The 23,473-nt window shown below is 43.5% G+C and overlaps 2 protein-coding genes across 2 annotated transcripts in view; both read right to left on the minus strand.

Moving 5' to 3' along the window:
• LOC116941975 (A disintegrin and metalloproteinase with thrombospondin motifs 7) overlaps positions 1-16,111 on the minus strand; it is an 89,003-nt gene extending 72,892 nt beyond the window's left edge. The window contains exons 1-7 of the mRNA XM_032953411.2: positions 15,628-16,111; positions 14,720-15,069; positions 13,954-14,179; positions 13,654-13,850; positions 13,014-13,097; positions 12,172-12,299; positions 11,518-11,667 (exon numbers count right to left, since the gene is read on the minus strand). Of these exons, the coding sequence (XP_032809302.2) occupies positions 11,518-11,667; positions 12,172-12,299; positions 13,014-13,097; positions 13,654-13,850; positions 13,954-14,179; positions 14,720-15,069; positions 15,628-15,787 (1,295 nt within the window). The 5' untranslated portion in view covers positions 15,788-16,111. The remainder of the gene's footprint in view (positions 1-11,517; positions 11,668-12,171; positions 12,300-13,013; positions 13,098-13,653; positions 13,851-13,953; positions 14,180-14,719; positions 15,070-15,627) is intronic.
• Positions 1-23,473, minus strand: part of LOC142924428 (uncharacterized) — a 357,538-nt gene that overhangs the window by 286,964 nt on the left and 47,101 nt on the right. The window lies entirely within an intron of this gene.

Below are 23,473 nucleotides of genomic sequence, written 5' to 3' on the forward strand. Positions count from 1 at the left end.
CCTTCATTTTTTTCTCCAATAATCCAAGATCATCTGAAAATGTGTATATGTATGATTATCATCTTTCGCACCATACCTAGCCAACCATGCTAATATAGATCTCAACTAAAATTGGGTATATATGTAAATGTCAGATGATCCCGAATTTGTTTTTGTTTGTTTCAAATTGATCGTAAGGAATTACATTACCAAATTGGTGCAATTCGACATCGGTGATGTTACTTTTGTGAGCGTGAGGACAGGTGAAAGGATTACATGGTGCAAAATTATCTGAAGACCCGAAAAAATATCTCAAATGACTCAAAAAAAATCTGAAAATCCTAAATGTGAAACGTTTAAATGCAAAACTCATCCAGGGTACATATGCACTCTGTGATGTCTATAACCCAATGCCTTTAGATTTTCAAGAAGCTTGTTTTTGCTGTAACCGCTGCCCCCACCGACTCAGGACCAGGAATGTCTCTTGAGAGTTACACATTGCTAATAAAACATGCCTATCCCCGTGTCTATTTATATGGCCTTAAAACGTCTTCCATCTCTGACTCTATAGCACATGGTATGTATGCAGTGCCGATTTACTGTATCTTCAATATGGACTGTCTAATCAATCTGTAACCCAGCTGATGCATTAGACATCCTCTGGGGCAGTTCTGTAAAAAAAAAAGGTTTATCTTATTTAAACGTTCTGGGGGAAACCGATATTTTAAATGAAGAAACGAATGGCTGTATTAGAAAATAAAAAAACGGTTCAGGCATTCAAGAAAGCACCATGATTATATTTGAAGTGAATTTAATCGAATTGAATGTTGTTAAAACTTGTCACATGCCCACAGCATGGAGCAATTGCTTTGCATCCTACCATCACGTAGACCTCAGTCAATCACACCTGGTGTCATGACATCCCGTTGCTGTAATAGAGGTGGCATTTGCGAATCCATGAAAATTTTAATTATCTCCGATAAACAAGCTTGAATTGTATTTAAAGTTTTATTTTCACTACGTGTATGTCATGTATTATTAACCCTTTGTTTACTGATCTTCATCAACCCACAATGAGCAGTGTGGTGAAGTATGGAAAAAAAATAACCATGACCAACATAGCATGGGCAGGCATTAGTTAAGTTGTCAATCCTACTGCTGCATGAAGGCCCCCCTACGTGTGTCAATCATGGGGTTGTCTGTCCATACTTCACCATGCTGGTCATTACGAGTTGATGAAACGATTGGGGAGTACCAGGACCCGTTCAGATGTTTAACACCACTAATGTTAACTGTGGCTGGGATTCCAACTTAGGGCTTTCAAGTTCATGTTTCAAGTTTTCAAGTTTTTTTTTCAAGTTTTCATTTATTAGCTATAGCCCTGTGAGCCATGCGGCTCTTGAGTCGGGTGCAACCGCAACAAATAAAATATGAACAGAGAACATCTTAAAGCGACGACGCGCAACAGCAACATCCTGGATAAACCAGCAAATCTTGCAGGAAAAAAAAACAACACACCGTATTACAACGCTGTGTGCAAAAATCCCAGTGTGATGCAAGACAAACAATAACAACCATAAGACAATTTAGATTCAAGTTATCAGGCCAACTCCGCACTTCCGCATAAGTCCATCCTGTAGCAGGAGTGCAGTATGTTATTTCTCAACTCTGGTGAAAGTGATCTAAGACAAATCAAAACAAGGATGGCGAACATGATTTGTGATGTAGGGGTCTCTGCTTTGAGCCAATGAGATGACTTGATCTGAAGGGATGTTCTTGTGTTAGCTATGATGAAGAGCTAATTACTGACATAATTCCCTGAGCAGATAACTTCTTAACATACAACTTCTGTAAAAAAAACCCCATTAACAAGGATGATTTGAAGCTTTCGTGACTGCAGGAATTACTCTTTGGTTCTTTCGGCAAAGTCACGTAGAAAGAAAATTAAATAAATAATAGAATACGACGTTTCGATTGCAACACAAGCAAATGTCATCAGGTGTGAATGAATGCAAGCTCGGAGAGAGACACATATACAGAGAGAGAGATAACAAAGACACGGAGAGGGACGCATACACAGAGAGACACAGAGAGAGAGAGAGAGAGACAAACACAGAGAGAGACACGCACAGAGAGAGAGAGAGACACACACATGGGGGAGAGACACAGAGAGAGACACACGCAGAGAGAGACACACACAGAGAGACACACAGAGCTCTGTGTGTCTCTCTGTGTGTGTTTATCTCTCTCTCTCTGTGTCTTACTCTCTATGTGTGCGTCTCTCTCCGTGTCTGTTGTCTCTCTCTGTATGTGTCTCTCTCCGAGCTTGCATTCATTCACACCTGATGATGGTTGCTTGTGTTGCAATCGAAATGTCGTATTCTATTATCTCATTTATTTTCTTTCTACGTGACTTTACCGAAAGAACCAAAGAGAGTATTAACAAGGATATGTAATACTACTCGCAGGGAATGTGTTTTAGTCATGCTCCACAGTATTTTTTGGCTCTATATATTTGTTTTCCTTTCATAGACATTTGTGCTGCTTTACCAATTTAAATAACCCCCCCCGCTACATTTACAAGACACGCAACACAATAAAGTCACGCAATCAACTTAATCTAACAGTAATTTACAGTAATTTGTCAATCTATTGCTGGAGTAAGGGCATCCCCATGGCACGTCCGTCATGGGGATTGGTTTTTTTACCATACTTCACCACGGTTGGTTTGTACAGGTCGGAGGAGGGGCATCAACAAAGCCCGGGTCAGAAAGAATTCGCCACTGACATTGACCGTGGCCGGGACTTGAACACGGCTCGCTGGAGGCATCGTGCAGTGCCCCACCACAAACTCGGCACAACGAAGGGGGATAATTCAGCGTGTGCCTATCTCGACAGCTCAAGAGTCAAATATGCATTTTAGTTCTGCGATTACACCAAGCAGCTGTGAAGCTCGTTAAAAAAGGAAGGGGAAAAAAACCATCCCACTTGTCAAGGTGGTTCATCCAACTCTGAGAGTACATTATGGACCGAGAAATATGACGCAAAACATGCCCCACGTCCCGAATGGATCCTATTAAATTAAATCACTGCTGTGAGATGACAATTAGAAGTGATATTTGATAATTCGCACTATAATCTCAGTAAGTCCTATGCGTATTACATTTAAAAATAACGCTCTACACAGAAATCCGCTTAAGTCTGGATTACTTTCAATTGGTGGACTTTGATTATCTCAAGGTCCTGTACTTGTACTTACACTGCACATATCTTTACAAGGACTTCTAATTTTGGTGCCTGTGTTCACAAAAGCCTTCTTTAATCTCCCAATCCTTTGGCATGGTTCATCAAAAGTTTGTGTTTGGCTACTTTTCCATGCGCGTTGGGAACAATCCCTCGCAGCTACTTCACAAATTCCACTCCATTAATGCACGGTAATCAAATCACGTATGTGATTCTTCATCTCACAAGTCTTCATTCAGATGGGTGCAATCCAATCATTAAGTCTACAAAAAAAATATCCCCCTTTTTATAACCACTGATTTGATTGGCATGTCTTCCCACTCCATCAACACTGCCGCGTTACATTTACGGTTGAAATCGCCATACCTAATCTGCTCCGCTTGATGATCAGTCAAGTTGACGTAATTAAATAATGTGAAAATAATGAGCATACATATTCTCGACCAAAGAAATGGTACAGCTCTCACTCACGACACACTTTAATTTTTTACATTAAACTTATCAGTTTCCATAATTATGACATTTGACTTAACGAATAAAATTGATTAATTGTAATATTTCTTTTACTATTTTGCTTTGCAAGAGGAAATGCTTACTTTGTGACAAAATAAATTTGATTAAACTCATTATTTGTATATTGTATTAAGTGAAAGGCTTGATGTAAAATGAGTTGCGCGAATTTGGCTTCCACCCTATTGATCCACCATCCCTGCCAGACCCAGAACACAATCACAAACTCTCAATCCGAGCAGCCATTCACCATTCTAACCTCTTGAAGCTCCTTTGAGTCAATATGACTCAGAAACTCTTCCTTGCTGCCACCATTGGCTGGATGCTATCATGCAGTGGTTCTCAACCAGGGATACATGGACCGCGAGGGGTAACGTCAGGTTGTTTATAGATGTATGAAATTATATTTATACTTAAAACTTTCGTGACTGCAGGAATTCATATTCTTGGTTCTTTCGGTAAAGTCACGTAGATAGAAAATACAAAATCTAAATCAAAAGCAAAAAAAACCCACGACGTTTCGATCGCAAAACAAGTGGTCTTCTTCAGATGGAAAGAAAAGAGGGCCAACCTCCAGATGGAGCTGCTTATAAGGGCTCCAGAGTGAGTGGGCGGGGGAAAGGGCTGCGAGAGGGATAGGGGGAGAGAGAGGGTGGGGCACAGACAGGGGGGAGGGGTAGAGATGGGAGGGGGGGAATTTAGACAGGGGGAGAGAGAGAGGGGGGGTGGGGCACAGATAGGGGGGGAGGAGAGAGGGGTAGAGATGGGAGGAGGGAGGGATCGCACCTCGGTACACCTGTAGTGTGGTAAAATACGCAGTGCACACTGTCGGCCGAGGGCAACCGAGGGCAGGCAGGTGCGCGTGTGCAACGTGAGGTTGCACGAGCAAACCTACACCTCATTAAGGGGAGAATCGGGTGCAGACGGGGTCGGTCCGGGGTTGCACGCTGACACCGGAGGTGTTGCCAGGGAGGCGTGTGATAAGGAGTGATTGATAGCCTGACAGGCGCCAGCCTGTCTGGCCCTAGAGACACAAGGAAGGAGCTGGATAAATGGGAGGAGGATATAAGGAGGCGTGTGAGAGCGGACCGGGAGTTCGGGTTGCTGGGACCAAGGTGAAGACATCTCGCCGCTGCCGCTCAAGACAGGGACGGACCTCAACCCTCACGAGTTGCCGGGCGGGTGATGGTTGATCCTCCCACCCGGATTGGACGAGTGAGCAGGTCTGAGGGAACGTAGGCGAGGGCAGTGGCGCAGAGTGAACGAAGCTGTGTGTGAGCCTCTGTGTGAACGAAGCTGTGTGTGAGCCTCTGTGGGAGCGAAGCTGAGTGTGAGCCTCTGTGGGAGCGCTGCTGTGTACAAGCTCTGTGTGAGCGCTGCTGTGTGCAAGCCTCTGTGTGAGCGCTGCTGTGTACAAGCTCTGTGTGAGCGCTGCTGTGTACAAGCTCTGTGTGAGCGCTGCTGTGTGCAAGCCTCTGTGTGAGCGCTGCTGTGTACAAGCTCTGTGTGAGCGCTGCTGTGTACAAGCTCTGTGTGAGCGCTGCTGTGTACAAGCTCTGTGTGAGCGCTGCTGTCTACAAGCTCTGTCTGAGCGCTGCTGTGTGCGAGCTCTGTGTGAGCGAAGCTGTGTGAGCCTCTGTGTGAGCGAAGCTGTGTGCACGCCTCTGTGTGAGCGAAGCTGTGTGTGAGCCTCTGTGTGAGCGAAGCTGTGTGTGAGCCTCTGTGTGAGCGTTGCTGTCTACAAGCTCTGTGTGAGCGAAGCTGTGTGCGGAGCCTCGAGTGCAGAGCTGCTGAGAGTGGGAGCTGCCGTGTGCGGAGCCTCGAGTGCGGAGCTGCTGAGAGGAAGAGCTGCCGCAGGCAGGTTAGCGAGGTGCAAAGTAAATAGGGGAAGTTAGTTAACAAAAGTGACCATATAGATAGAGACAGGAGTGCCTACAATGGTTGCAAGAATAGAGTGATAAAGTGAAAGCAGGTGACCTGTAACAACGTGTCCGACTGAGTGATATTACAAGACACTACACACCCAGCAGAGAATGGGGGGGGGGGGGGTGAAGAATGGGGCAGAGACAGGGGGAGAAAGAGGGTGGAGCAGAGATAGGGGGGAGGGGTAGAGATGGGAGGGGGGGAATGAGACAAGGGGAGAGAGGGGGGGGGGTAGAGATGGGAGGAGGGAGGGTTGCACCTTCGTACACCCATCAGACAATGGGGGGGGGGGGGAATGGTGATACACCTGCTGCGAGAGGGACTGCTGACGGTAGAGGTTGAGAAGGAAACACACAAATTCAAATCATGACCCAAAGTGGTTGATGACATCTTTCCAATGATTGCTGAGTTTAAAACCGTCGTCTCGGTTGAAATTGTGTTTGTGTCTGTATATATGGATGGTTTCGTGAACGAATCTTTGTTGATCTTCTTTGGTTCTTTCGGTAAAGTCACGTAGAATGATAATAAAATAATAAATTGATAAAATAAAATAACACAATAATATTAGAATATTATCGGTAAAGTCACGTAGAATGATAATAAAATAATAAATTGATAAAATAAAATAACACAATAATATTAGAATATTATCGTGTTATTTTATCAATGTATTATTTTATTATCATTCTACGTGACTTTACCGAAAGAACCAAAGAAGATGAATCATTGCAGTCACGAAAGCTTTAAATCGAATCTTTGTTGATAGCCAGTCGGCTTGCAAAGTACCATCGTCTTAGAGAAATCAATTTCATGTGAGCCAGCCGCATTAAATTAATGATCAGCTACGGCAGAAGTATTGGTTCTGCCGTGTTTCAGATCTGCCTTGTGTTCACGAACATGGTCCGAGACATGTCGTTTGGTTTCCCCAATATAACTGCTGCCGCAGATACAGCTTAGTTTGTAGATGCCGGGATATTGCATGTCAGGAATATTTTCCTTCACAGATGGGATCAGGCCACGAATTTTGTGTACTGTGTTAAATCGGACCTGGATCGTGTGTTTGTTCAAGATTTTGGAAATATTTTGGTTATCCCTGCTATGTGAGGTAAGGTGACGGTTTTGATTGGATCTTCAGATGGTTCCTTCCTCACGGTTGGGTTGATGGTTTTTCGGATTGTGTAGGCAGAGTATCCATTCACCTTGAGAGCCCGGTGTACGTGTTTGAGTTCACTGATCAGGTGTTCACTGATCTCTACCCCACCCCCTCTCTCTCCCCCTGTCTCTCGCGCAGCCCTTCTCCCCGCCCACTCACTCTGGAGCCCTTATAAGCAGCTACATCTGGAGGTCGGCCCTCTTTTCTTTCCACCTGAAGAAAACCGCTTGTTTTGCGATCGAAACGTCGTGGGTTTTTTGCTTTTAATTTAGATTGTTTGTTTTCTATCTACGTGACTTTACCGAAAGAACCAAGAATATGTATGAAATTAAATCATACATGAGAGTCATTGGTGAATAAGCATGTGTGATTCTGACAGGATAAAGTAACTATGATAACATAAAAAAAACATATGGTAACCTAGAACAATAAAACAAATACCTTTCTAAACTCACTGATCATAAACAATGTGGTTTTCAAGAGTAACCAGCGAGCACGAACAAATGACGTCGTGCATGCAGAGCATCCGTTGACATGTTTTCGCATTTGCTTGCAGTTATCAGCCAGTTAAGATACCTCACAAAATGGACGTTTGGTAAAAATGTTGACACTCATTATTCATACATGCATTTCTCAGAACCATGTTGGGTCAGGTAAAGGGGTACTCTGTTGAAACAAAATTCAACAAGGGGTACAGTAGCCAAAATAGTTGAGAACAAATACGGGAGTGCGTGTGCATCTGTCATCCTCATCTTCCCTCCTCCGTCCTCCTCAGGAACTCACCCTCCTGGTCGCAATACCTCATCCTAACCTTGCCCCAAGCAAGGTTTGGACACTGAACATTATTCCCTCGTCTAATTAGCTGTTTTGATCTTATATTAATCTACGGTGAGTAATTTAAACAAATTATTTTCTGTAATCATCCCAAGGTAATTCTCTAGGTAAAGCACTGCTCACTGACGATGTCATGATGTATTCAAGGTTCCTGAATTTTAGTCAGATGCACTTTTACTCAGTGAAACGTCGTTGGTTTTAACTGCTACGTAAATGTGTGACCCGCATAATGGACCTTTGTTAAAATAATTCTCATTAAATAAGGAGAAATGGTCCAATAGAGAGTGGTCATTGAAAATAAAAATCGACTTCTGTCTTTGACCCCGATGATGAAGACAAGGGAATTCGGTGTTGTGAAATATTGATGCATTAATTATATTGAAGCACAGGCTGCCGATGTTTTTTTGCGTGGTCATTCTTTAACCTTGATATAATCTCCTGCACGAGAGCTTTAATCTTTGCCTACCATGTTCTACAATTGTCCAATTTGGCTTGAGTCACAATTACATCCTATTCTGGAGTGTCGCAATATGTTCAGGAGCTAAATTCCAATGATGAGATCTGCTGGCCAAGAGAGGGCTTGAGGAGAGAGTTCGTGTAGTTTTGCTATTCCTCTTCCATTCAAGAAGCGCAGACTCCAGTGGTTTAATGTACAGTCCATAGTTAAGGTTGCATGGCCAGACACGCGACTGTGAAGGAGATGTGTGCAGTGGCCTGTTGATGTTTTGATGTAGTTCATGGTCACACCGGTGTCTTCGACGAATGTCAAAGCCAGGAGATACGATGGTTGGGTTCCAAACTAGGTGTTCATTCTGAATGTCCACGTTGTTCCAATCTGTTTGCCAGCCTTGTAATAGATCTGGATGAGATTCTGGGATGGTGACAGCACGATCCCAGAACAATGTTCCTTCCCCCGACTCGGGACTTGAGTTGGCGTTAGGGACATTGTTGAGGTCAAGTTCTTCCTTGTAGCAGTATTGTGTCTGTAGACTCAAAGATGTGGGAAACCACGCACACGTGGGAAGGCAGCCAGAACCGGTGTAAAACAAAATTCTAAGACTTGTGGCCCTGAATTGTGACGTTAGGCCAACTCCGTCAATGAGTCATTATACACGTGGGAGGAAAACATGTGAGGGGGGGGGGGGAAGGGGGGCAACACTCTGTCCCCATACAGATGCAAACAGATGGATATTAGTCAACTTGCCATACTGCCAACTCCTGGCAAGCCAGGATATGGTGATCTCAAAACCTACGGGAAGGGAGTTTCATGAAATGTGTGTGATCCACCAACCATTACCTCCCTGGTGCTGGGTAACAGGGGTGCATAAGCCACTACCACCACCCGCAAACACAGATGTGTTTTTATTGTAGTCAGAAAGGCAGGGAAGGATGTGTCAATAATTACAGAATAGCATAATTGTGGGTAATTTTCTAATCTGGAAAAGTGGGTTAAAGGCACCGGAGTGATAATGGCATCTTGTTGAATGCAATGTCACGTCGTATAAGATAATAAAATAATTGCATTTATTTATTTTAGAGATGGCTCATTGACAGCACATGAACTAACACTGCTCATCAGTCCTCTGTATTTGTGGCATCCATGGTTACATAGATAAGTATCCTTTATTTAAAACTAGGTTAGAGCCCATTGAAATAATTCAATGGAAGGTAACCGGTCCTGTCCCCCCCCCCCTCCCTTCACCAATGCATACTGAACGACATGGTGAAGTAGGGTAAACAAACCCCCCCCCCCCTCCATGACCGACACAGCATAGGGAGGCCTACATTCAGTAGTGAATTGACACAGCAGAAAATTATTACGAAGCCATTGATAATAGAAGAATTATTGTTAAGGAATGCTTAGAATGAAATGAATGCATTTTAGAATAAAAACAAGATCAAATGTAACGTGAAACAAAATGCAAAGAAGTGTAAACAAAACAATTCAGCGTCCATGGAATATTAATGAATTAATCAATGAACGAAATAATAAAATGTTGACAATTATATATTCTACAAATTATATAAATTTAAGGTAATTAGTAATGACAATGTAAATCACGGCGACATAAAATCCTAAAACAATATTTATAAGGTAGAAATAAAAATGTGCTTTTATAATCATAAAATGAAGGAATATTAGAAACGTATTGTATTGTCTAAGTAGGGAATTCAGCGGCCTTTTAAAGGAACAGTTATTAAATGAAAGGCTGATGCAATATTTGTTCCAAATGTGGGGACCATTATAAAACAAATTAAACAAACCCATATTCTGTATTCATTTCAGCAAATGAACAGGAGACATTAGCGGCATGCCGTATGTTCAACGGGTTAAATTTTTTAGGTTTAGTAAACGGGGTATGAATAGATTTGCATGGCGAGATGCGTGCGTGGAATTACATTTCGAGACAGTGAGAGCAACATGATTTACTACTATAATGAGCCAAGAATGTCAGTGTGTCCCTCGAGTGACGTAACTCCACGTCGGCCAGCCCCCTTCATTAATAATCATGAGCGGGTGATGTCACTCCGCATGTAACACCCCCCCCCCTCATTAATAATCATGAGCGGGTGACGTCACTCCGCATCGCACAGCCCCCCTCATTAATAATCATGAAGAGGTAACATATTCCAAATGGACACCTCCCCACCATTAATAATAATTAGCGGGTGATGTCACTCCACATGGGGGGGGGGGGGGGGGGGTGAGGCGCCTCCTCACTTCAAACACGCGTCAGACTTATTGCTCCCACAGGTTAAGGCGTGGCTTATTTTTTGGTACAAGAAAGCTGCGCCTACAGCGTCAACTCACAACCCTCACTACAAAGGGAGAACCCTCACGTCACGTGATCTCCGTAACGCTGTTGAGACATAGAAGTAAAAAGGACGTCATGATGAACAAGAGATTATAACCTTTAAATGAAATAGGTCTGTGTCACCACGGCCTTACAAATTGCACAATAATTGATGCAATGAATATCACGTCGCAGTCTGCTTTTCGCTTGCAAGTTTCAGATGTACTGCAATACACCCGTCCTTGGACGGGCAAAAGGCTAGTGATTAGAGAATGTTCTCCAACTGATGACATCGTACAAACTGTTAAGAAAAGAAAGCGGGATTCGGCAGGACACATCGCGACCACAGATGAAGGACAATGGTTCAAGAATAATCGTGGAGTGGCAGCCAAGGAGTGGAACGTGTCCAGGAGGACGTGCATCCGGGGGAGATGGAGTGATGAAATCAGCTCGTGTGCAGGTGCTGGGTGGATTGTCACATCCACTCATGCTGCAAACCTATTGCAGGCACCTAAGCAGACATTATTTTTGAGCGTGTCACATGACAACGAACATTGTAAATGGACGCGCTACACGAATTAATATCAGAGTTTTTGTGAAATCATTAAGTGAATAGACCAGGGGTTGGCAAATGCGGCTCTGGAGTCGCATGCGTTTCTTTTAAGAACCGCTTCGTGGTATTATTTATTAAGGACCGTCTTGTATGCACGTGCATCGCGGCTCTTGAAATATTGAGCGTTTTACCGAAGTGTAAAAAAAAAGGTTCTTCTGGTTATTTTGGTTTGCCGACCCCTGTAATAGACTTTATACAATTAAAGTAATTTTTGCAGTCTCATTAGTATTATGAGCATGTTATAGTTATTAGGATCTGTATTGAATCTAACATAGTATTTTCCACATCCATATCTGTTTTAATGCATATGGGGCCCATTGAGCTTACTGAGGCCCGAAGATGTTCCTATGCCTCGCTCCGGCCACTGATCATAACAGAGGATCGCGAGAGATGGCAGTGTCTCGCGGAGGACCTTCATCCACCGGCTCATGATACTGATGATGTTGAAGTTAGGTACGCTTGGTTACCTGTGCCCCATCTCATGAGCCACGGTGAAGGCCAGAGGGAGACCTGTGTCCTCGTTGATGTTGCAGCTGCGGTGTGGCTGGCACATGCCCGACACGTGGGACAGTCCCAGGGTCTCGCACGGCCGATTCATCCCAACGCACAGGTCCTTTCTACAGCAGCAGCAGCAGCGTTCATTCGTTCATCGTTAGTTGTTCATTGGTTTCCCACCGCACAGAGCAAAAACCACATGGAACAACACCCATTTCTTGTGAGAGTCAAGGATGTAAAAATAAATTATTGTCATCTCAACTATGCTCTACAAATGCACGTGTCTGCAGGTTAAATCGATATAATTGGGACCGTTACTTAAAAAAAATATATACCAGGCATGTGGCCGTTATGATTTTTGACACAAAAGGGTAAAAACTTTTTTGTCTTTCACTTCATCAAGCTGTGCGCCCATTGTGCTGTAGCAAATCAATGTAGTCATGCAATTTGTCTTAGCTTGTGTGAAAAAAAGAACATTATCCAAAAAGAATAAATGCTGAACTGCACTATTACCAAAAGTTCCCAGAAATAAAAGTAAAACTAAATAAAGAGTTTAATCCCATTGGGTTTTTTTTTTGCCTAATGTCAAGCGCCGAGAGGTGATGCGGAGCATGCGTGTTGAATACCGAGTCACAAGCACTGCAATATCGTGCCGAGTTGCGTTGGACTCTTCCTCCCTGGAGTTGAGGCTCTTCTGCCACTTACAGAAGCTGGCCAGAGTCTTGTCAGCATGGTGCACGATCTTTAAACCTTCCTGCGGGAAGGAACATTGTTGCACGCAAAATGTGGTCGCTGGAACATATCACAAAAACACAAGACCGTGCATGAACCGCATTGCCCGGGTTTGCACTGCTTCATCAAAGCTGCTGTTGTGGTGAAAAGCTTGAGATTGCTTGCCCACATTAGTGGGCACTCAATCAAACGTCGCTCGAAAATGTAAAAGCTTACCATTGTTTCTTTGTTTTGAAAATGGGCCATTCCTTAAAAGGTTATGTATTAGCAGATCTCCATTCTGTGTTTTCTCTATGAATAAAAGTATGTTTTGTCCATCAGCCTATTGATTTACTTTCCAGACCAATGTCAATGAGTGCTTGTTTAAGCCAGCAAATTAGCAGTCAGACCTTAACACATTTTTGCTGGATTATCATATGTTCTTGGCAAGAGTATTCCAGACAAACTATGAGACCCTGTTCAATGCAAAACACAATGTCCTCAAAATGTTGACTTTTTGTTGACCTTTTCAGAAATAAAGCAGCGTTAGTTAATAAAAGTATTATTTTGCCTGTGCTTCTCTACAGCCATGGCCATGCACTTCCACACATTTGCTTAATTCTTTCCATTAAAATTTTCCCAGTCGTGACTAATCCTTTGTCAGCTTCCATTAAAATAAAATAAAAAAAAAATTCTCAGCAGTTGCAGAAAAGTGTGCTCAGAGGACGGTGAAATTTTAGTCCTTATTTTAACTTACTTGGTCTTCTTCCAAAATGATAAGTCGGACCAGAACAATGTTTATTGGGTTCCCAATGCTCGCATCGTGATATAATCCAGACACCTGCAAGCATGAAACAGCGACAAAAAAGATTAATGAGAATAAATTGCCATGCAACGATGAACACACTATTTGATGACACTGCATCAGCAGTGGTGCTCAAGCACAATAAAAAAAATAACTCAATCGTCAATATTATTTTTCCCATTTAAGGTTAGAGTGTTAAATGTGTTGAGATTAATGATAAACAATTGGTCATTATACTGGCTTAATGAAGTAAAAATTTACCGAATGTTTTCATCAATACTGGCACAAGCACAATAAACGCAGCTGAGTTAAACAATGAGCCACACATTAACATTTTGTGTATTTTCTCAGATTACTGAAAACTGTCAACATCTATTAATCTACACTGACAGGGCTATAAAAAGGGCAGGTATTCCACACATGTAAATTATTTGCAACAGTAATAATGCAATATACAGTCTATTTGTACATCACTTTTGTACTCGATGGTAATCAGACGCTTCAGTCTTAAGATTACAAACGATGCTTGATCAATGGTTTATCAATGGCCTCATCCTCCTTACCCACTCAGTAACCTTGTTTTCCACCGTACCATGTTTATGATGGAAAAGATGTAATTTTCGATGTTGTCCCTTCCATGGTACTGCACCATCTTGGGATCCACCACCACCAATGTCTCCACCCAGCGCTCCGTGCTTGTGGACCTCTGGGCGATTCTTCGACGAGGCCCGTGCCTCCGCTGCCACCTCTCCCGCTGCCTTTCCACACTCTGCGCGTGCCTTGGGGCATCTGAAATGCACGCGCTCGCCAACCTCTGAATCTACAACCAGATGGGCACGATGATCGCTGAGCCTTGTACCGACCCCCAGAGCTCCTCGTTCTCAAGCCTTACCCGTCACGCCACACGACGCTCCCTTTGTTGAGGTGGAATTTCCAGGAATCGCCGCGCCTGAAGGTGAAGGGTGCACGAGGGCGTGACGTTTGGAGATGACGTGATGGCCACTTGCCGGGTCACGCTTGTAGACTACGTGTGGTTGTGGAGATCCCTCTGTTCTGACGACACCACGGACTGGTTCTATAAAGTAGTGCTCTCCATGGGAGAAAGAAAGAACCCCAGTCTGGAGAGGGCAAATATTTTAAGATGAGAAAAGTATTTTTTTGTTTTTTTCTTCTTCATTTTCTGTGAGTTGTATGCGAGATAGTGGCATATTTATACAACTTTTACGAATCGGTTAAAGTCGAATATTTCACTTGCGATACATCAAATCATGCGTGAGAATCTATACCTTAGAATTTAGGCAAATTATATAAAATAAGTCTGTCAATGTTGCATTTGGCTCATGGAGCAAACAGACCTGTAAAAACAGGACAGAAATAAAGATGGTAGAAGCGAGACCTAAAACAAAGTGATTCTTCAAATGAATCGCGACCCCAAATTTTGACAATACATGGCATCGCTTTTGGTGGTGGAGGCAAGAGTGGATGGGGGGGGGGGTTGGCAGGTAGGTAGGTGAAGGGATAAATCATTACATGCCTAATTTCCCACGCAATGTCTTGTTTTACGTTTATCAAGTCAACTTCACATTGGGCCACGCGGTGGCTTTTCATATTTAGGGGTGAAATAAAAACAACAAAACAGGTTGTGTCGAGAAGCATACCAAACTATTACATGTGCTGACAGCAACAGCTCCTCGGACAGCCGCTCCCTCCAGGATGTCTCCAGTGTGGTGGCACGTGTTTCTGGAGCCCTGGCGGTGGGTCTTACCCTGCTGTCGCTCCAGCACGTACCCGGCCGACAACAGGCCACTGTTGAGTGTCACGTTCAAGTGTAGCTGCCTGCCATCGTGCTCGAATACGTAGTGCAATGAGGCGTCCGCTGGCACCTGCCACCGATCACGTTGATGGAGGGGCTCGTGGTAAAGCAGGTCGTGCGACAAGAAGCGCAATGAACCGTCGACTCGCGAGGGGTACACCACTTGGAAGTCTTGTAGACTTCTTAAGAAACGTTCTGGCAGTATCACGCACAACAATAAGATCGACAACAGCAATGTAGCACACACACACGAGTGTGTGTGTGTGTGTGCCTGAGGTCAAGAGCCTGTCACCGTGGTTGATATTGCAGCAGACGATGGAAACAAAAAAGGTAACTTATTTGCAGACATAAGTCTTTCTCCCACCTGACAACCACTGAAGTGCCTCTCCCTTGCTTGCTTTTGCTCATTCTCGTGACTTCGTTTGGAATGTACTCACTCAGCAGTCACAACTTGACCTATTTATACACAACGGAACATTTATTTTCTCGCTTCCTACACTGTTATGCAAGTTTCATTTTGTAATCCTTCCAAGTTTTGCTGCTGCGGCTGCCGCAAGAGATATTCAAGACGTCCATTCCTTTAATGGCACCAAACAAGAAAACAAGCACCTCCCCCGGCAACAAACCAAAAATGCGCACGGCAGTCAGCAATGCATTTCAATGAACTCGAACGTATACAATATGTTTTTTTTGGTATACAAACACACATTTTAATTGCATCGTTTTTAAGAGAGCACTTTAGCGATGACACACCTTGGCGTTGGTCTGGGAATGTAAATTCTCCGAGCGGCGCACACCACGTGCGGAGGCAAAGCAGCAACAGCAGCGGTGGCAGCAGTGGTGGCAGCAGCGGTGGCCGCGCGCGCGCACAGCTGGGCCCCTTGGGCGCGTGGCACCCCCAGCTCTCCTGCATGGCACGCGGCAGCGGCGGAAACTTGCAGGACACCCCCTGACACCGTCAGGCCAACGTGGCAGGGGACTGCCCCTTCGCCCCATGTACGAGGTTCACGCAGGAAAGGACGGCGGAGAGGTGGGTGGGTGGGTGGGGTTAAAGCCGCCTGCAAGAAAACAAAAATCCAATAACGACACAAAAGGGAAGAGTTCCGCGTGTGTCAGTGGCCCTTTCCCATGGCGGGGAGTACAGTTGAGTTGGTGCGAGTGTACACACGCGCCGGTTGTGCTGCTTTAGCAGGAGGGAGGAGGCGTGCTCGCACGAGTGGGGTTGGGGGTGCATGCTAGTTGGGAGGCGAGTTTGAATTTATGTCTAGGGTTCCTCTTGCATTGGGGCCCACAGTGGGATGGATTCATGTTTCAGAGCATATGTGAGCCATTCCCCCCCCACCCCTCCTCCTCCAGCCACACTCCCCTTTCGTTTGCCTTCTCTCACCCACCCACTCACCCGCCAAGCCACCCATGACCATTCCAAGTGGAATCCATGTGCTGTAGCAACAGCAGCAACAGTGGTGTGCCATGGCGCAATGAGTTAACTGCGTGGTTCAAGTGCGGAAGTGTGTATATATGTGTATATATGTGTGCACTTGGTTCTTGCGAGAAGCGCAAAGGTGACTTTCCAAGCATCCCACTGGTTTCCCAAGGGCGAGTCGAGTATGCGAGCAACGCGACAAAAAGTCACTTACGCTTCGCCTCAAAAGCTGCAATCATAATGAGCGAAGTAAATTTAAGTAATTAAAGAGACAGAAACGCTGAGATGAAGCGAATGCGAGTGGAGCAGTGAATTTGCATTCATGCGCAATATAATATTGATGAAAACCAGATGTAATCAGTGTCTTTAAATCTCTTCGTTGTGCAAAACCATGAATTTCCATTCACAAAAACAACTTTGAGTGCCTCATTTGCCGAGTTCTTTATGCTCTTTTATTTAACTTTATAATTGTCACGAGAGAGAGCATGCCGAATGTGAGGACTTCGTTCGCCATCTCAAAAAAATGTGAATAAATTCAGGACATCTTCTTAGTTCTTTCGGTAAAGTCACGTAGAAGGGAAATAATAAAATAATAAAAACGAAACATTATGAAATAAAAAAAATATATATTTGATTATTTTGTTATTTCCCCTCTACGTTACTTTACCGAAAGAACCAAGCATATGAATCCCTGCAGTCACGAAAGCTTTAGATCGAAAAAAATTCAGGACATTTTACTCTGCCAGGTGAGAGTTATTTTGTTGTGATAACAGGAATAAACATACATAAGTATGCATACATAGATATGAAACGTTATTTATTTATAATTTAGCTAAGAGCTATTTAATCGTTTGGGGTTTGGATATAGACTGGCACAAGATAAATTGTCACCAGTCGCGACCAGAAATTGTCTTGGATTTTCGTGATAATGTACGTATTATAATTAGTTGTATTATTAGGTGTTTAGAGCATACTGGAAGGAAGGGGAAACTACGTGTAAATGCAAGGTCACAAGTGATGTTGCATCAATACGCAACTGACAGAGAAATATGAAAAAAAAATGTAGAAATGTAATATGAGTGAGATCCGTTCAAGATAGAGATGAGAGAGATTAATTGTATTTTATGTAATGATCTCATAATGCTTATTAGGATTGCACCTTTCTATGATAATTAATTAACCTCTATTTTGTCATGAATCCACGGCCTCTTGAATTGCCTGGGGACCCAAGCATTTGGTGGGTTTGCTTTTTCCGAGCACGTCCATTGGTGGAGAAAACAGCGTGGATGTAGGCGATAGCCCTGCTCGATTACAGGCCATTCCTGGGCCTTAGGATGTTCCTGGGTCATTCCTGGGTCAAAAGAGCCTATTTCTGAGTGGGCCACGTATGTATGTTGAACTTCTGTTGCACCGTACGTAGCAAGCCATGTTACAAACTAAACACAAAGAAATGAGTTTTCAATCGAAATTTAAAAGTGCGTAACTCCAGTGGCTCCCTAATATCGGAAGGAAGAGCGTTCCAGGCGGCCGCAGCAGTACATCACGAAACCAAGACACACAGGCTTCCCAGGATACAAGGATCAGGTTGCGTTTCGGGGATTTCACACCGTGCCTTTGCTGATGCAGAATACATGTTCTGGAAAAAGAAAAAAAAATCAGGTCATGCAATTTGTTTTGAGGAGCAATGAAACTGCCATTATCGGTGCCTCATGCGTTATTCATGTAGGAGCATGGTCAGAATTCCGCTTGTGTCTAGGAGAAACCAAGACAATTGTAACTCTTGCGAAATGCAATATCCATTCATGACTTTTTCCAGAAGCTTGTGCCTTGAAATATTGTATTTTTTTATATCGTTCAAGGAAAAATTATGATTTAAACCTTTTTTCTGGATTTGATGTCCAACCGAAGAGATTGATAAAGAACAGGCACTGTGTTGCATCTTTGGTCTCTCAGTCAGCACTGAGCGCATCTCAGCCGTGCATGTGCACCACTGCAGAGCTTTCGTGTCATTTTAAAGTGCCTCGTCTTTGCACCGAGAGAGCACCCTCTGCTGGGCAGACCATCTGCCATGTTTGCCCGAAATATGTACCTGATCGTAAACACTCAGGGCAGTACACAACTAACTCAAGCGCAGCGACTGAGCTGAGACAATCAAGCTTACTGTGTATGAACACTGGGTTGTATTTTTAATGCACCAAGTCATGGATAATAATGGGTTCTTCTGCTGTTTGCATGACCAGCCACCACTGGACGGTCGTTACTTTTAAACCAATTCATGTACCTGAATACAAACTTCAGTTTGGTCGGATAAAATCAAGCGCTGCCAGGAAGAAACAAAAACTTTTATTTATTTAATTCACAAGTTGGTAGATTTTACTGGTAGGAACGAAGTTGTAAACTGAGTGTACCAGCCTGCAATAGATTAATGTGTCCGTCCCCTTTCAATACTTTAACGAAGTGAAATCTCGTGCTGTTGGGTGTAAAATCAGCAATAGACAGCGCAGAGACTTGATATGTCTTATTGCACCCAACATTTGGAAGTAACAATGTCATAAAATTGCGCAAAATTCCAATGTTCCTACCAGCCCACCCTGCAGGGACCTGTTTTGTAGCGGTTTTGCGGTATAGCTCTGCGATGGCTTGTCAGGTTGTACCATGAACAGGCAGGTTGGTGGGTACACCAAACCGGGTTGTACCGCCTGTTCTTCACGGTTCAACTCCCGACAACCCATTTTCACCTCGGGGGGGGGGGGGGGGCACATTTGATTAATTTCAAGGCACTGCTGCCACTCTGTGGAACATGAAAACTTCTCAAACATTTGCGTTCAAAGCAGTCGACGATGCTTTAATCACTGCAATGAATGTGCCAGGCGAGTATTATGTGCCAAACGTCCACAAAGTTACTAAAATGGATGGCGACGTGGCTTGTTGCAGAGGTTCACGGTTCAAACCCGGCAGGCCGCCTGGCGAATTTGTTAAACCATAAAATTCGCGCCATGCTTCACGGTAGCTACTCAAGATCCTGTGACATTATTCAAAGAAGCGGACCGTTGCGTATTGGGGTCAGGTTTCAAATGTTTTAAATAATTACTTGAAAATTACTTAATTGGGAACTGCGTAGAAATTGTCATCCGCCACGAAGAAAGCTTAACTTAAAAAAAGCTGAGACTTTTTCTGGGTAAACAAGCGTAATAATGGTTATTACGTGAAGTAGGTGTATACAAAATCGGTTGTAATTGCCACTTACTAATAACAGAATATAAGGGGCCGTCCATAAATGTCGTCACGCACGTAGGGGGGGGGGAGGGTTTGAGAAATGTGACGTCACATCAAAATGTGCAACTTTAAATAAATAAAAATAACACGTTCTACTTAATTAAATAGAATTGTTATAACAACACTAATTTTGATTAATTTTCATTATTAACTTTTTGATTATTTAAATTTACCAAGGTCACCTCTTATTTATTCCACGAAGGAGAATTTTGCTTCTTCATGGGAGAATGGAGAAGCATACATTTTGTATTTTTTTATATTGTTATTAAACATTTTATTTTAATGATTCTACCAGGGCTTTTCATTATGTGGAATGAATATATTATTGTTATAATTGTACTCTCCATTTTGCTTCGTTCTCCTACAAAGTATTTTTTTAAAGTTATAATTACTTTTAATATTTTATAATTATAAGAGAATTTCAATATAATATTCTGAACATCTGCAGTTTTAGTTAGACGTTAAATAATTTCAAGTGCATTTTATGCTAAATTTCAGCTTTCCAACGCCTTTTTCATACGTGTTTTCTCTTACAACATCAGAGTGCAGCGCCACATTAAATACGCACTACCTTGACAATAGTTGAAAGTTATTTGAAGCATGTTTTATTTTCAAAATGGAAATATGGTTTGGGGGGGAGGGGCAGAGCTTTGTGACGTCATATTTGAGGGGGGGGGTCTGACTTTTTGTGACGCCGTTTGACGGGGGGGGGGGGGGGTAAAAAATCGGCCAAAATCGCGTGACGTCATTTATGGGCGGCCCATAAGGACATTTACTTGAGTGGGATCTAGAGAGCCCCTCTAGACGGTATTTGGTCGACTCTTCTCTGCTCCAAACATCTTGGGGTGGGAGTACCCACATTTTCCACACCAAACATCCCACCTGCTGATCAACTGCGGAATACCAAACTGTACCGCCCTGGTGAACAGAGGTGGTGGAGGTTTAATAAACATGCACAGTTGTTTCAACTGCCGTGCTGGGAGACTGAACCAGCGACATTTGGATTGCAAGTTCAGTTTGTTAACCTTTACACTTCGGCAGCATCCATATCTTAATGCATTGCAACTAAAACGCAGTCGTTTATGTGAGGTGGCGTTGTGGAATTTCACAGGGTACAAGATGTCGAATTTTGTATACAGTATACGTATTTATAGCATAAACCTAACTGAACTGCAGATTGCGCCTTTTCATCCACTCGATGAACTGAAGACAGATTGCCATCATTGCAAATTCTTTCGGGAAATGCCTTGTAATTACCAATATAGCATCTGGTATTATTGATTTATGTAATAAATCAACACTGCAGACAACGGGCTGAATAGACGGCATTCCTTCCTGGTCTGACCTTGCAATCAAAACATTTAAAGCGGATTTCCACTCCATTGAGCATTAAGCTGGTGCATGTCTCCTGTTCGCAGGCCTGAGCCTCTGGTGGAAACCCGGCATTCCAGATGCTGTGGGCGAGGCTATCCACATCCACACCACTGTTGACTTCCTCACAAAGTCCCTTCCAATTTCGATCCGTGCGCTCTCCCGCTGCGCCACCATCGAATCAGAATCAAAAGGGCAATACAGTATTATCCTAGTTTACGTCGGGCATGCGTTGATGAAAGGTGCAACGAATTTCGAAACGACGTGGATCAAAGCAATTTGCAGGGTTAGGTGGTGGCGAAGTCTGAGGGGCGACGGACACGAGATATGGACAGGATGATGCTGCCAATGACGAAAGTGTGGCTTGAGGCGACGCAAATCAGGTAGTGGTGCTGATAAAGTGACCACGTATTCGATGTAAAAGGGGGAGACGTCAATCGGGGAATTACTTTATTGAAAAACTTTAGAGTGCTTGAAAATGTCTTTTTAATGTAGGAATATATATACTGTGCCAAATTACGTCAAAGATAAAATGGAATAATTATTTTGAGGTAAAACTGAGCAGCACAAATTATATATGGAGCCACTGTATAATTGCTTTGATGATAACGGTGTTGAGTCTGTCAGGGTTTACCCAAGGGACGCTGAAGACTGCAGTGAAACAATTTGCTGACTTTCAGTACACACAAAATCCGTTGTTTCCACAATCTTGACCTATCTTAACGTGTAGGTTTTTACGGCTGAGATTATGATTCAAAATATTAAAATTTCGTAATGCCCTATTGATTCGCAATATTATAAATACATCTGTATCGATAGTTGTTGCATTTACACTATCTCAAACACAATATACGGTGACACGACTGGGCTGATAATTACAAACATGCATTGCTTTAAAATTCTTGATACTAAAAGGTACATGCCAGACAATGTTTTTTTGTTCAATTAATACACGCAAAGCACAAAGCATATTAATATTATATCTGGAGGCTGGGTAGCTCAGAGGTCGGAGCAATGAGCCGACACCACTCAGATCTTGCGTTCACATCCAGGCAGCGAGCCGATATTGATCCGGGTTCTTTCTCAAGTTTAAAGTTAAAATCAGGGATGTTGCTGCGGTCTAAAAGTTAGTACACTGGATTTGGAACAAAGTGTTCGTTTGACAATACATACACGTTTGATTCTTTAAACTAGTTGTTTTATTACATCCATTACATTGTTTACAATAGGCCCAATTACAACTACGACACGATACTTCACTGAAGAGATCCATGATTAAGAGAGCGTTCAGATCCAGGACGCTAATTAGAGCTGACCCTGCGATGGGATAGTGCATGAGAATATTACGCGTTGTATGTGAAGCGGGCAGGAGACGACAGTACAGCAGTGCATTATTTCGTCTGTCTCTATGGAGCTCTGTTTCTTTGCATGTTGCATGGCTTTTCTCCTGCCAATTCTGATTTCCACATTTCCACCCACATACCACTCTTAAATAGAACAAGCCAAACATCCTGACACAGGATCCTCTTGGGGGAAATAAACAAAAAAGCATCCCACACTCAATGAGGCTTTCCTGAGTAAATACATGACATGTATTATTACGACAGTACCCTTATTGCTTACGACAGTCTCTGGCAGCCCCGGCAATAACTGGAGCGATCTCTGTAACGTGTGCCTATACCTGCACTCACTATGGCAATGCTCGTGACACCGTGGCATTATTATCCGCTGCGCTGCTAGTCTCTTCTCACCCCCCTTTGCAGCCGCCACTGCACGTCACTTGAGTGGGTCGCAGCGAGTAATTGTCTCATTTAACGCCTCTTGGCCACGCGAGACTTTCACAAGAGTGGAGGTGTACAGTGGGTAATGACATTGAGCTGAAGGCACACAAGGAATAACAATATTCTGGGATGTAGTGAGTGTGATGAAATAAACAGCGAACACAAATGAAATATTTCTGCTGCGCCACTTTAAATTGAAAAAAAAACAACTTGTCAGCAAATGTAAATATATTGAGGGCATGGAGAGAAGTCACCAGCTGAGTGGAGTGGACAAGGTGTGCAGATGGCATTGCAGAGGTATTTCACAGTTGTTCTGTGTGCCACTCTCCGATGTGCTCTTTGGGGTGTGCCGTGCGTTTGCCGTGAAGTCGCCGCACGTGCTGGGAGCTTCGTCAGGAACTTCAGATTCTTGAAGAAGCTCACGGAATGCGAGGCGAAATGTCGATCATCATGCAGAACATCACGTGGCACAAACCGAAAAACACATCGGACAGGATGTTGAGATTATAGCTGTAGGACCCATCTATGCGCGCGCCCAACCCTTGCCAATCACTTTGTGGACCACTCTTTGAACCATGGACCCTTGGTTGGGATTTTCTCTTGTACGAATCAATTCAATACAATGAGTGATTCATAGAACATCTTATGTTGCCGAGCAGCGTGAACCAGCATCAATGGACCCCATTAGACGCCCTCTATGAATCGCAGCCCAAGGTGCTTGTGCTGCTGTACCTGCATTTAAACATTG

This window comes from Petromyzon marinus, chromosome 13, assembly GCF_048934315.1.
Source record: "Petromyzon marinus isolate PM22_M1 ecotype Great Lakes invasive population chromosome 13, UKy_Petmar_22M1.pri1.0, whole genome shotgun sequence".
In the NCBI taxonomy this organism is placed as follows: Eukaryota; Metazoa; Chordata; class Hyperoartia; order Petromyzontiformes; family Petromyzontidae; genus Petromyzon; species Petromyzon marinus.